Source organism: Apaloderma vittatum, unplaced genomic scaffold (genome assembly GCF_000703405.1).
Source record: "Apaloderma vittatum isolate BGI_N311 unplaced genomic scaffold, ASM70340v1 scaffold1989, whole genome shotgun sequence".
NCBI classification, from domain to species: Eukaryota; Metazoa; Chordata; class Aves; order Trogoniformes; family Trogonidae; genus Apaloderma; species Apaloderma vittatum.
This window is the reverse complement of record NW_009736730.1, coordinates 1-13610: the sequence shown is the minus strand read 5'-3', so window position 1 is coordinate 13610 and position 13610 is coordinate 1. Positions and strand designations below refer to the sequence as shown.

Below are 13610 nucleotides of genomic sequence, written 5' to 3'. Positions count from 1 at the left end.
CATTCCTGCCCAAGAATTCATGGGGCCTTTCATCCCAGTGCTTTGAGGAAGTCTCTGTTGGGGAATGGGCATGGCACAAACCTGGAAATGAAAGGGCAGCAGTGCAGGAAATAAAACCACAGACCATATCATCAGTTGTGATGGTTTGCATTCATGACAAACTTGTCAGAAAATTGTTGCCTCTGCCAAGGGTGCCTCAGGTCCCGCGGCAATGAGGGGCAGGTATAAAAAGCAGCTCAACTCTCTACTTCCTCATCCACTTCTCCTGTCTCCTCCTCGGAACCAGGTGAGTCTGAAAACCCTTCTCTTCCTCTTCCAAAGGGAAATCTACACTCAATGGATGTCTCAGCTGATGTTGACTTTGTCATACGTTGGGGCTTGAGGTGGCTTGTCCTGACACAGGGAAGCAAGGGGAAGGTCTGCCTAGAGAGATGCTGGCATGTGACTGAAGAAGCTTGTGGTTTGTGCACTAGGATAGAGCTTTGTTTCATCTGCCTGCTGTTCGTAGTGTCTTGGCTGAATGAGCCATAGAAGACAGTGAGGCTTCTGGCACAGACTCCATCTTTCCTCTCATTTAAAGCTTTGGCTCCTTTGTGACAGCATAATCAAGCTCCTTCTCACCAACTACTGTATTGAAGAGAGTGAGGCTCCTGGTACAGACTCCATCTTTCCACTCATTTAAAGTCTTGGTTCCTTTGTGACAGCATAATCAAGCTCCTTCTCATCAATTACTGTCTCCTCCTTCCTCTCTGTCCTCTCTCTCAGGTGCACCTCCAGACCAAAGACATGTCCTGCTGCACCCCGTGCGTACCCTGCTGCCAGCCCTGTGGCCCAACCCCACTGGCCAACAGCTGCAATGAGCCCTGTGTGCGGCAGTGCCAGAGCTCCACCGTTGCCATCCAGCCCTCCCCTGTGGTGGTGACCCTGCCCGGACCCATCCTCAGCTCCTTCCCACAGAACACCGTTGTGGGCTCCTCCACCTCCGCTGCTGTTGGCAGCATCCTCAGCTGTGAGGGCGTGCCCATCAACTCTGGGGGCTTTGACCTCTCCTGCATCATCACCAACCGCTACTGTGGCAGGCGCTGCTTCCCCTGCTAATACCACTGGTGAAAACCCTGACAAGGAGCCCCAGGAATCCTGACCTAGATTCTTCACTGAGGGCAGAGTTTCTGGCAATTCATTTCAGAGAGACTGAGCATCCAGAGCTGCTCTTCCAAGGGAGGGCAGCTGGGAATCTCTGAAAACATAATCAAAGTTGATCTTCCCTGCCTTCTACTCTCTTCCTTCTCTTTCTTGTCTTCTGCTTTCCTGGGCGAACTTGGGGCATCTGCTGGCCCCTCTCTGCCTCTGAGGGGCAGTCGATGAACGCTCCATGAAATCTCTACTGTGGGTGATGGATCCGGATTTTCTGCATCTGGGGTTGTTCTCCCTGCTCTGGCTGCCTCCTCTACAGGGGAGGGACCTGCTGCTCTGTCTCTCTTTACTGGACAAATCAACTGGTGCCCCCTGGGATCTTCTCAATAACAAAAAGCTTCACTCCTCCTGATTCTCCTCATTACTCTCTTTGACTCATTTCCCTCCTCAGAGTCATTAAAGTTTTCTGCATCCTACCTTTTGCCTCCGCATAATCCTTTCATGTTGTTGCTGCCTCAAGTTGTCTGGAGTTGTCAGTGAAGAAGGGCATTGTCTTGAGTGGCAGGGGGTAAAGTGGAAGCTCAAGTGGATCTTTCATTATTCCAAGAGGAAGGGGAGGTTGGGACATGGGACAGTAGGTCATTTCCAGTCACTGTCTCTTTGAGCTAAGGAAGATACACTCAGTTCCTCCACAGCCCATGGTTATCAGGCCCTGAGTTTTGGCATCACACCTTTTACATGGTGCCCCAAAACATCATTTGCTCTATATTGGAGAGGAATGAATTTTATGAGTGGAGTGTTGTATGCTATCCCATTGTGAGGAGCCTGTGGTGCTGCTGAAGGATCTGAGAGGTCAGCAGCTCACAACTAAAAAGGAGTTCTTTGTGCTCTGCATAGCCTTTTGCTGGGAAGAGAAGCTCAGTCAGAAAATGACCCCAAAGGATCCAGGAGTGGGGATGGAAATACCTTTTACAACAGCCTCAGACCTTCTTCTCCTTATTCTCCCACCTGTTCCCAGAAGGACAGGGCATGGCCTGCACCCAAGGGCAATGATAGCAAAGGCAGGTCACCTATAGACCCTCCATCCTCAAACAGTTCCCTGCAGAGCCCAACAGCTACACAGATGTGCAGGGCTGAAGTGACTCATAGATTGATGCAGAATTCATTCTGGTCAGGCCACACACCAGGGCCCTCGTCTGGCTTGAGTACCCCCAGCTCAATGACCATAAATTTGTGTTGATTGGCAGGAGATTAAATCATAAAAAATTTCTCAAGCTGAGACTGCTTTGCCCATGGCAAGTACTTGAAAATGTTTTTCCTGCTCCTCTGGGTGGTGAGAGGATTTTCTGACAGTCTGTGAAACACTGGGCCTAGACAGATCAGATGAGAGAGGCAGGAAGAGATGGAGAATTGGAGAAAGATAGACAAGAAGAGGGATCTGAGACGACCAGGAGAGATGTTTATTCTCTGTCTTGTCTGTTCAAGTGATAATATTGTCTTGAGGACACAGGTGCAGAAAAACCCATGTTAAATGTTTCCCAACATTTGCAGTTTCTTCTAGGAACAGATGGGCTCTGTGTTTCTACTACTCCTCCACTTTCCTTCCTCTGCTGCCTAAGAACAACTCCTGTTTCCCACATACCCAGAAATAAGAGGAATGCAAGTTGTGAGACAGCCCAAAGAATCTGACTGTGTCCTCTGTTCTGCTAGGATAACCTGCAACCCCAGAGAGCAACTAGGTTCCCACAATTACTTTAGAGTCTAAAAGACCCTTCACTAAATCTCTGCAGCAATAATCATCATCTTCATCGCCAGCATCAGTATCTGCATTTTCCTTATTTCATAAGAAATAAGAGAACTGCACACCCTCAGGGAGAAAAGGGGATCCTAGGGGATATGGACAGTTCCAAGATGCACTCAATCTCACCCAGACAAGGCAGTTCTTTCTTGGGAGTTTTTGAAGAGTCCATCACTAGAGACCTGGCTGCAGCTTGTCCGTCTGTCCAACCAAGATGAACAGCATAACCCTCTCACTTCCTAGGCTACACAGCAGAGGAAAAACAAATGCAGAAAAGTTAAGACTTCTGCCTTTCCAAAGTGAGAGATAAAAGAGGAATAGACCAGTCTCTCTGACGTATCCTCCTTTGTGACATCTTGGGACTCTCTCCATCCTTAATGTTTGTGCTTCCTGTCCCACCAATCTCAAGCCCTTGTTGGGGGCTCTGGCATACTGTCTAACCTGAAGCCTCTGTCAGCACACCCCAAGTCTGCAGCTCTCACAAGAACAATGGTCACCACCACCAAACACTATGGACACCAGCTGCCCCATTCACCCCCTCAGACACTGTGGATTTTCTCCTTCTGTCCAAAAGGAGGTACCTCTGGAATCAATAAATGAAGTTTCCTGCCACACTGTCGCATTCCATCTCAAAAATCAGTTTCTTAAAAGCTCATTGGAAAAGAAATAATCATTTAAAAAAAACCAATTCTAGTCTTTTGACAAGTTTTCTTCAAAACTAACTTCATTTGTGTTTATACTCTCATTTTTAGCCTTTAAGAAACAAATCAACCAAATTCTTTTTACTTTTTCCATAGAGTCATAGAATAATTTAGGTTGGACAGGACCTCTGCAGATCACCCATTTCAAGGTCCTGCTCAGAACAGGTCTCATCAGATTAGGCTGGTCTAGGCCATGCCCAAGCCCCAAAAATTTCCAAGGCCAGAGCCTGCACAGTATCCCTAGAAAATCTATTCTAGTACTTGAAAATTTTCAGTGTAAAAAAAAAAAAAAAGTTACTGATAACTAAACATGTAATAATCCCCTTGCCTGACCAGGTGCTGTGTTTGATGCACTCCAGGATGGGGTTACCCTCTTGGTGCCAGGGCATATGGCTGACTCCTATTTGAACATGCTGTTGACCAGCACCCCAAGATTTCTTTCTGTGGGGCTGCTCTCCAGCCACTCCTTTCTCAATTTATACTCGTATCTGGTGTTACTCCATCCAAGGTACAGAATATGGCACTAAATCTTGTTAAATTTTATGCTGTTAATGATTGCTCAATGATTCAGTGTTATCTTGGAGCATGGCATCCTGTACACAGAGAAGCATCAAGGAGTACTCTGCAGACAGTGCGGAGAAGAACATCCCTGAAGCCACCCAAAGTCTGGAGTTATCCACCAACAGCAGCATCATAAGGGATCGAGTAGCTGGGGAATTTATAGCATATCAGAAGATGTAGGGATAAGAAGAGTTGGTGGAGAAATTTCATTGCAGCATTATGCTGTGTCCCATCTGGATGAGTGTTTCTGGTGGGAACTGCAACACAGACACATTCTGTGCATGACCTGTGAAGCCAGGTAACCATTTTTACACTGTTAGACTGTGTATCCCGCTATGCACCACTTTATCAGCTCACTCATTCTGCTTATTGTCCATCTCACTTTCTATAATACAGAAAATGTTGATCCATGTTTCTGTACAATCCTATATCTAAGGTTCATGTCAATCATAATACTCGACTCTGGCAGCTCATACTGCTTTCAACAGTATCTCACAAGGGTTTGAGTTAATCAATTTTTCCTGTATCACCTAATGATCTTTAGTAACAATCAGTTTCTCGGTTAGAACCTTCTTGCTTCTCATTTTGCTTGTGCTTCTTACCAAGTATTATCTGCATAATTCGCATTGCGGTATATGCCCATGCCTGCTACTGCAGCATTTCCTCTCTTCTAGCATTGAACTATCTCTCCGCCTTTACTCTGCTCTTGTGAGACCCCACCTCGAATACTGCATCCTGTTCTGGTGTCCCCACCAGAGGGACATAGATCTGTTAGAACAAGTACAGAGGCCACAAAGATGATCCAGGGGCTGGAGCAGCTCTGCTATGAGGATAGAATGAGGAAGATGGGACTGTTCAGTCTTGAAAAGAGAAGACTCTGGGGGGACCTTATAACTGCCTTCCAACACCTGAAGGGAACCTGCAGGAAGGCTGAGGAGGGACTTTTTACAAGAATTTCTGCCAATAGTACAAGAGGAAATGGATTTAAATTAAAGGGGAATAGGTTTAGATTGGATCTTAGGAAGAAAATTCTTCAGTACAAGGGTGGCAAGACTCTGAAATAAATTGTCCAGAGAAGTTGTGGATGCCCCCTCCCTGGAGGTGTTCAAGGCCAGGTTGGATGAGGCCTTGAGTAGCCCTATCTAGTTGAGAGGCGTCCTTGCCCATGACAGGGAGGTTGAATTAGATGATCTCTAAGGTCCCTTCCAACTTAGGCCATTCTATGATTCTATGATTCTATGAGTCTATGATTCTATGATTCTATGATTCTATGAGTCTATGATTCTATGATTCTATGATTCTATGAGTCTATGATTCTATGATTCTATGATTCTATGAGTCTATGATTCTATGATTCTATGATTCTATGAGTCTATGATTCTATGATTCTATGATTCTATGAACTAGATTTTTTTCTGTGGCTTCAAGGACTTTGTCTGTTCCTACATATGCAGACCTCATCTTCATAGAATGATAGACTCATAGAAAGCTTTGGGTTGGAAGGAACTTATAAAAATCACCTTCTCCAAACCTTCTGCCATGGGCTGGGAATTATTTCAGTAGATTACTTGCTCAAAGCCTCATTCAATCTGAATTTGTTTTATAAAAGAGAAGGTTTATATGGTCTCTTTTTCTTTCTTCCTCTAAACATCCATATAAGAACAATACATCAAAAGGAATTTGCAAGCATTTAAAAGGCTTGGACTCCTAGTGCCCATTTAATTCCCATTGGTTTTGACATATAAACAAAGTAAGATCTCAGCAGACCAACTAAGTCTGCAGGACTAGGAGCAGCTGGACGCCTTTCTGTAAGTGGAATCATAAAAAAACCCCCACATCAGAGTGTCCTGGGCTGACATCAGTTACATCCATTGGACCCCTCTAGCACTTGGTCTGTGTCTTCCGCCCACACTGACACATCCTTGCCCAGAAATTCTGTGACATCTCTTCTCAGCACTCAAAAGAAGCATCTATGAGAAAATGGGCATGACATAAACCAGGAAACGCAATAACAGCATAGGGGGAAACAGGAACACCTGCCATGTCATTACCCATGATAATTCTGTTCATTAGGAGCAACCAGGAAAATTGTTGCTTATGCAGAGGCTGCCTTTGGGCCTCAGGCAGGGTGAAGACAATAGAAAAGCCGGTTCAACTGGTCACTCTCTCAGTCACTTCTATCACCTCCTTCTCCTTTAGATGCAGGTGAGTTAGAACCATCTTTTCTACTTCATGTCCTCCTCTAGGACAGCATCTTGCCTTCAAGAGCAACTCAGATGATACGTGCTCCTTGGTCTTATGTTAGTTCTCTGAGATTGTGTTCAAGGGAGAGGGCAGAGCAAAGATGTTCTGTCATGCAGAGACGCTGAGATTAGGCTGAGGTGACGTTGCTAAACGCTAGGCAGGATCATCCCTGGCCTGGCTGCTTTCTGAAAGACCCATTGGCCAAGGCAAAGAAATCCTTGTTCCCTATGCATAGCCTCTATCTCGCCACCAAACAGGTGCTTTGGCTTCCTTTGGGTGTGGTTGCAGCAGTTCTTCAGCTGTCCCAGTGCCCTGCTTCTTCCCTGCCCTCTCTCCCAGTTGAACCACCATACCCAAGACATCCCCTGCCCTGACAAGTGCCTACCCTGCCAGCCCTGTGGCTCAACCCCAGTGGCCAACAGCTGCAATGAGCCCTGTGTCAAGCAGTTTCAGAACTCCACCATTATCACTGAACCCACTGTCATGGCAGTGATTCTCCCTTGACTCACTCTCAGCTTCTTCTCACTGTCGTGGGCTGAACCCTGTTCAGAACACTGTTGTGGGCTCCTCCACCTCCGCTGCTATTGGCAGCATCCTCAGCTGTGAGGGAGTGCCCATCAACTCCAGTGGCTTTGACCTGTCCTCTATTGCCAATTGCTGCTGTGGCTGCATAAGGTGCCCCCTTGCTAAAGCCACTGGTGACAGCCCAAACTAGGAGCCTCAGGAACCCAGAAGATGATGCCAGGATGAACTACGGAGACTGTGGCCACTGTTTTGAGAGGGGCTGAGCGTGCCCTGCTCCTGCTGCAATGGGTGTCAGCCCTTTGGAAGGGGCCAGCCTGGACTCTCTGAAAACATGACAAATAACTTCCATACCTTTCTTCCACTCTCTCCTTTCCCTCCTTTTTTTTGTTGCTTTGTCGCAATTCTGCATTCTGTTTTGCAGAGACACTGCACACTCCACATGAGACCTACTCCAGCTTTCCCCAAACCCCTGTAAGATCACAAGTGCACATATAATTTTAAGTTATCCTCCTCCTGTTCCAGCTCAGGCTCTTGTCTTACATATGTCTGGGGTCAAGCTGGAAAGGCACGTCAGTGATTGTGCTGGTTTTGCCTGGGATAGAGTTGATCTTCTCCGTAGTAGCTTGTACGAGGCTTATGTATTTTTGCTGAAAGCAGTGATTATAATACAGAGATGTTTTAATTGTTGTCTAACAGTGCTCACACATCATCAAAGCTTTTTCTGCTCCTTAGACTGCCCTGCCAGTGAGTAGGCTTGGGGTACGCAATAAGTTGAGAGGGGATGCAGGCAGGATGTCTCACCCCAAATGAATAAAAGGGTATTCTGTACCATATGTTGTCATACTCCATAATAAAACTGGGAGCTGAAGCTAGCAGGGGCTGCCAATGTTCAGGGACTGGTTGAGCATCAGTTGGTTGGTCATCAGCAATTGCTTTGTTTTGCATTGCTTATTTTTCTTGATTTATTTTCCTTTGTGAGGGCCAAAACAGATACAACTCAGAAACAACCACAAACCATAGCTGAAATGCAAAGAGTAAATTTACTCTTGCTGCCTGAGAATCTGAAGAATTTTTGCAGCAGCACCCAGACAGAGGCACACAGGCAGTGATCACGCAAGCAGCATGACAAGAAACAGCACAGGCACAAGATCTCCCCCACTGCTTCCTTATGCTTTGTGTGCTGCTCTGCCTGAGTTCCTACCTTCCCCAGAAGGGCAGGGATGCGAGGCATGCCCCTGCATCTATCCCAGGCTTCTGTTATCTGAGTGCAGGTGTGCTGCTACTTGAGTACACAAGGCCAAGTGATGTATGTGTTTACTGACACTCCAGCTGCAAGTTGCCAGAACTTACCTACAGTCCTCTTTGTCAGTCTCACACTTTTCTTCTTGTTGCCTTTTGTTGTTTTTTTTCCTTGCTTTTTTGTTTGTTTGTTTTTAAAACTATCTTTATCTCATCCCACTATTTTTCTCAGTTTTATGCTTCCAACGCATCCCTCCATACCACCTGGGTGAAGTGAGTGAGGGGCTATGTGGTGCTCAGCTGCTGGCCAGGGTCAGACAACAAGAGGAGTTAATATCAGGATAAGGCCACATGACAATAATCAGGGATCCACAAAGTCTGGTGATCACCAGGTGCATTCACAGAGACGAGGCAAATCTCAGGTCAGCCTGGGAAGTCATGCACATGACAGGGTTTAAACTGAGATCTGTGGGGTGCATGTCCAAATACAGGCACAGATGTGTCATAGCTAAAGCTATAACTTGGATTGGGGATGAGTGTTAGAACTTCGGCTTAAAAGCAGCTTCAATGGGAAGGCTCTGTCTGAAGCCTCCTAGCAGCACAATCTGGCAATTATCACATCAAGCTGACCACAGGGAAGGGGCCATTGGTAAGACACACTACTTCTAGCTGCGTCTGCCAAACTATCCTCCATCTCCCAGCAGAGCACCACCTGGACTCCAGTCCCTTTTACAGCCATTTGGTGCAAGGTCTAGGACCTTGTTTCACTCAGCACCAGGCTGAGGAGCTGCAGAATTACTGTGATATTGGAGTCACATCCCGTCCAGGAGAGGGGTACAAGTGACTTAGATTTGTAATACCCCAATGGAGTGGGCAACGGTGAGACAAGTCTCAAGGTCCATACATAAACATTTAATAATTGTTTTCAACATATAGATCAGACTCACGATAATTTGTTTTAGATAAAAGGCACATTAGGGCAGGCAATATAATATAACTTAATGATAGTCAGGAGAAGACTTGGTATCACACACCAGCAACCTAATGACAACAAGGAAAAAGACATATAACGACTTATAATAGGCAGCATTATACTTAACAGTTACAAGAAAGAAATAAAGTATAAACTAAGCAATCAGTATGATATGCCTTGCATTAGCTAGTGAGAAAGGGAAAAGGGAAAGGGAAAGGGAAAGGGAAAGGGAAAGGGAAAGGGAAAGGGAAAGGGAAAGGGAAAGGGAAAGGGAAAGGGAAAAGGAAAAGGAAAAAGGAAAAGGAAAAGGAAAAGGGGGGGGCAGGGTGGAGAAAGACACAGATCACCAGTCTGGTCTTCTGTGTTGGTTCCACCAATGAAGGTTCAAGGATGCCATCAACTTTACTTCTTCTTCTTCTTGTCTTTATCTCTGTCTACACACTTCTGTATCTTGCACGTCTGCATGGCACCATGCAAAAATCTGTATGCTCTACAAAACAAAGAAAATCTCAAGAACTGGCAACTCTGCTGAGGAGATACTGGAGACCACTCTGGCAGAAGAGGACTGAAGTTCCTCAGGGAAAAAACAGGCATGCTCCTGGTGTTCCCTGAGGAGCAGCAGAGATCGTACAGAGAGTATTTAATGCAAATGAGTCTAGCAAAATTTTCCTGAGAGAATTGCTGGTGTCAGCATGTCATTCAAACCCTTCCAGCAGAAAACCACCTACATGCGACAATGACTAAACATCACAGAGAGGTGCAGGGAGCAACAGCAAAGGATGTAATAAGTAATTTCCCATGGGAGTTCTTGAGCATTATACTGGTTTGCCCTAAAAGAGAACCAACTCTGTTCAGTGACTTTAATTTTCAGCTATGTCTCTACTAAGAGACTCCACTTTCTGAAGTTGACAGCACGTTTTTTCAAACAGTATCTCCTACTGGAAGTGATAATATGTTCACAATTAATATTAAGGATTGGTATGCTGAAAAGCTTTTGATCATACGTACTTCTATAGTAACTAAAGTCACTGCTATATCATACACACTACATTGGATGTACTGGGAAATAAAAGGGTCACTCTACCAGGAATGAGCAGCTGGGACAAGTGACACAAAATGAACCAACAAAATATTTCAATCTATAATGGCCAGTAAAGTGCTAACATTTGAAAGGCATCAAGAAGAGAAGCACGAGAGCAGTTCCCATTTCCTGACTGCTTTGAATCCCAGAAACACAGAATCCTAGAATAGCCTAGGCTGGAAGGGACCTGAGAGATCATTTAATCCAACCTCCCTGTTGTGGGCAGGGACGCCTCTCAACTAGATCAGGCAACACATGGGGACTGCCTCAAAGAAGACCACAGGCATGACTCAGGTGCACATGACCTGCCTGGACGGGAGGCTGTAGGCACTTGAGCTGAGTCTTTCACCTGGTGTGTGTCTTCGCCGGAAATGCTTGGGCCTCTCATCCTGGCATTTACAGAAGACTTCCTATGGGAAAGCACATGGCATCAGCCAGGAAATTAAAAGGTAGTAGGGCAGGAAATCATGACGCAGCCCATAGCATGAGCTGGCATGGTTTGCACGTGACATGAAATTCTCAGAAAATTATGACTTCCACCAAGGCTGCCTCTGGGCCTGAGGCAATGCAGGACCACTATAAAAGGCAGCCCAACTCTCAGCTCTCTCATCCATTTCTCTCATCTCCTCCTTGGGAATCAGGTGAGTGTGAAGCCCCTTGTCCTGCTACTTCTAGTCCAGGTCTTTCCTCAGTGCTTTTCTCAGCTGATACAGGCTATTCTGACCCAGGGCTGGGAGTCGCATCCCCTGGGAGAGGGAAGGGGAGGAAAGGTGTTCTGCAGAAACAGTCTGGGACTTAGCTGAGGTTGCTACTGGGCTTTGAGCTGAGCAGTGTATGCTGGGCCAGTGCCTTGGCTCTGCTGTGCTCGGGTGCAGTGCTTCTTCTCATGTGTCTCTGTGATTTTTCTACCTCCCGTCTCTCCCAGATACGCATCTGGCCATACAGCATGTCCTGCTCTGAGAAGTGCCAGCCCTGCCAGCCCTGTTGCCAGCCCTGCGGCCCAACCCCACTGGCCAACAGCTGCAATGAGCCCTGTGTGCGGAAGTGCCAGACATCCAGCCCTCCCCTGTGGTGGTGACCCTGCCCGGACCCATCCTCAGCTCCTTCCCACAGAACACCGCTGTGGGCAACTCCACCTCCGCTGCTGTTGGCAGCATCCTGAGCTGTGAGGGCGTGCCCATCAACTCTGGGGGCTTTGACCTCTCCTGCATCACCAACCGCTACTGTGGCAGGAGGTGCCCCCCTTGCTAAAGCACTTGGCAATATCCTTGGGCAAGAACATGCAAGACGTCAGAACATGATGCTGGATAGAAGATAGAGCTTTTTGTCATTGTTTCCTTCTTTCACTCTCTTCTCTCTCTTGCCTTTGTGGTCACTGTCCCCCAGTGCCAGCTGAGCAGGGACCTGGTGGCCTCCCTTGCTCTGCTGGACAGGCAGATGGAGACCCTGAAGAAGCTCCATCACATCTTGGTGGCTCCCCTATTTTACTGCCTATGATTTGTCTCCCTTTGCTTCTTCAAGCTCATTAAAGTTGTGCTGCATTCAAGCATGGGCCTCGATGCCTTTCTTCCTTCTGTGACAACTCTGCCAGCCTTCTCGGGGGAAAAAGCTGGAGGTAGGGGAGGATGGGACTCCCTGCACACAATTCTGTCACTTCGCAATATGGGAAAATTTTTTCGTGTTTTCAAGGTTAAAATTGATGTAATTGCTTCTGACAGATGCCCAGTTTAGTTGATGTCTCACCCTAATTTGGATGCTCTGGGCACAAAGATTGGCTGTTCTCAGATGGGGTTCTCTCCTCTTCCCAGTCACACTTGATGTAATCTCCACGCCCAGTCTCTAGCTAACAGGCACCTTGGGCATTTGAAGTAGGCAATTATGAATGAGGCAATTAAGAAACAAATTCACCCAGGAATTACCACACATGCCATGACGTGTAACAGAGATCAGCCATTTCATGGCAACAGTTAGGTCCAGCAAATCAGCAATGTTGGTCAGAAATCTGACATTTTCCCTCTGTTCCATTCTACTACCCACGCCTCTGGACAGACACCACAAGAGCTTCACAAGGTGCAACTGGGCTCTCTCATTCTCTCAGTCGGCCACAGGGTGTGGTTTGTCCCTCTGACAGTAACAGAATTGATAGATTTAACCCATGACAGCTTGGTTCCTGTACTCTTCTCTGGGCAGTTGCTGGCTTCTGGTCTTGTACTGGACCTTGTTAAGGGAGAACAAGATAAATGGAACACTTGGTATTACCACGTGCTGCCCCATGATACTTAGGAAATTCTTGTAGAGCCGCTCAGAACCTAATACAATTGTAACTTCTGCACATGCTTTGCAGATAGTCAGTATCACTGTCAATCAAAACAAATATGTTTATCTGTTACTTTAATAAACCATATTTGATTCTGATCTGGCCATGTGAGTTCCTGTTAACACTGACACACTGAGTTTCACACTGTGAATATGTTGCTACTGTTGCAATAAAAGAGGCAACAATTTCTGTTGCATCAAAAGAGGCAACATTTTCTATTGCAATAGAAGAGGCAACAATTGTTGCGGAAAAGAGGTAATACCCTGTGTTAAAAAAAAAAAGTAAAAAAAGGAAAGGGGCAAATCAGTTTGGCAGAAGCTAAATCCCCTCCCACTCCAGCTTGTCCTCAGATATCAGAGGAACTGGAATTGTCTAGGCTTAGGTTCTGAATGATGCCCAATTCATCATTACTAATGTGACACAACTACATGTCTTCGATCTCATGGCACTGCTGGATTTAGAAGGCCATTCTTCATGAGGGTAGCAACATACTCACATGGCCAAACTCAGTGTGTCACACCTTCAAAGATCATCTGGTCCAACATTTCGTGGGAAAGGGAGCCTGGATGACATTATCTGCCATCCTATCCCACCACATCTTGATATCTCGCAGTGATGTCAGGACCATCAGAGACTGAGTCAGGGGACTTGGATCCTAGCAGGTTACTTCTTGATACAGAAAGATGAAGTCTCAAGGAGCAGGAGGGCAACCTGGATGGAGTTGACCACAAATCCCATGTCCAGGCTTCCAGAGCTTGCAGGTAGCAGATTTTGTCTTCCATGAGAGTGGTACAACAGAGCAGTTGGCAAACAGCAGCATCGTGATTAAAAGACACCACTGAAAGGATCATGAACTCAGTGACAGCCAAGAGGGAAGATGACTGTGGCAGCCAACCAGATATGGAAATGACTTTCCCAGGGCCACAAAAGTTTTCATCATTTGAACACAGTGGTTTTGGAGCAGACCTCCACAAAGGAAACGTGACAGGGAAGAAGAAATGCATCATCCCAGATGACTGGAAACTTGCCAATGTGAC

At 46.4% G+C, this 13610-nt stretch overlaps 1 protein-coding gene and 1 pseudogene across 1 annotated transcript; both read left to right on the top strand.

Annotated features, from left to right (window-relative positions):
- The first annotated feature begins 749 nt into the window (after positions 1 to 749).
- On the top strand, positions 750 to 1098 carry LOC104279705 (feather keratin Cos1-2-like). Its single transcript, XM_009877080.1, has one exon. It carries the CDS (start codon positions 787 to 789, stop codon positions 1096 to 1098), a length of 312 nt encoding a protein of 103 aa, XP_009875382.1. The 5' UTR covers positions 750 to 786.
- Positions 1099 to 11202: 10104 nt separating this feature from the next.
- LOC104279704 lies at positions 11203 to 11507 on the top strand (annotated as a pseudogene).
- The last annotated feature ends 2103 nt before the right edge of the window (positions 11508 to 13610 follow it).

Excerpts from the sequence above, each read along its gene's own strand:
- LOC104279705 (XM_009877080.1), top strand. The coding sequence starts at position 787 with ATGTCCTGCTGCACCCCGTGCGTACCCTGCTGCCAGCCCTGTGGCCCA.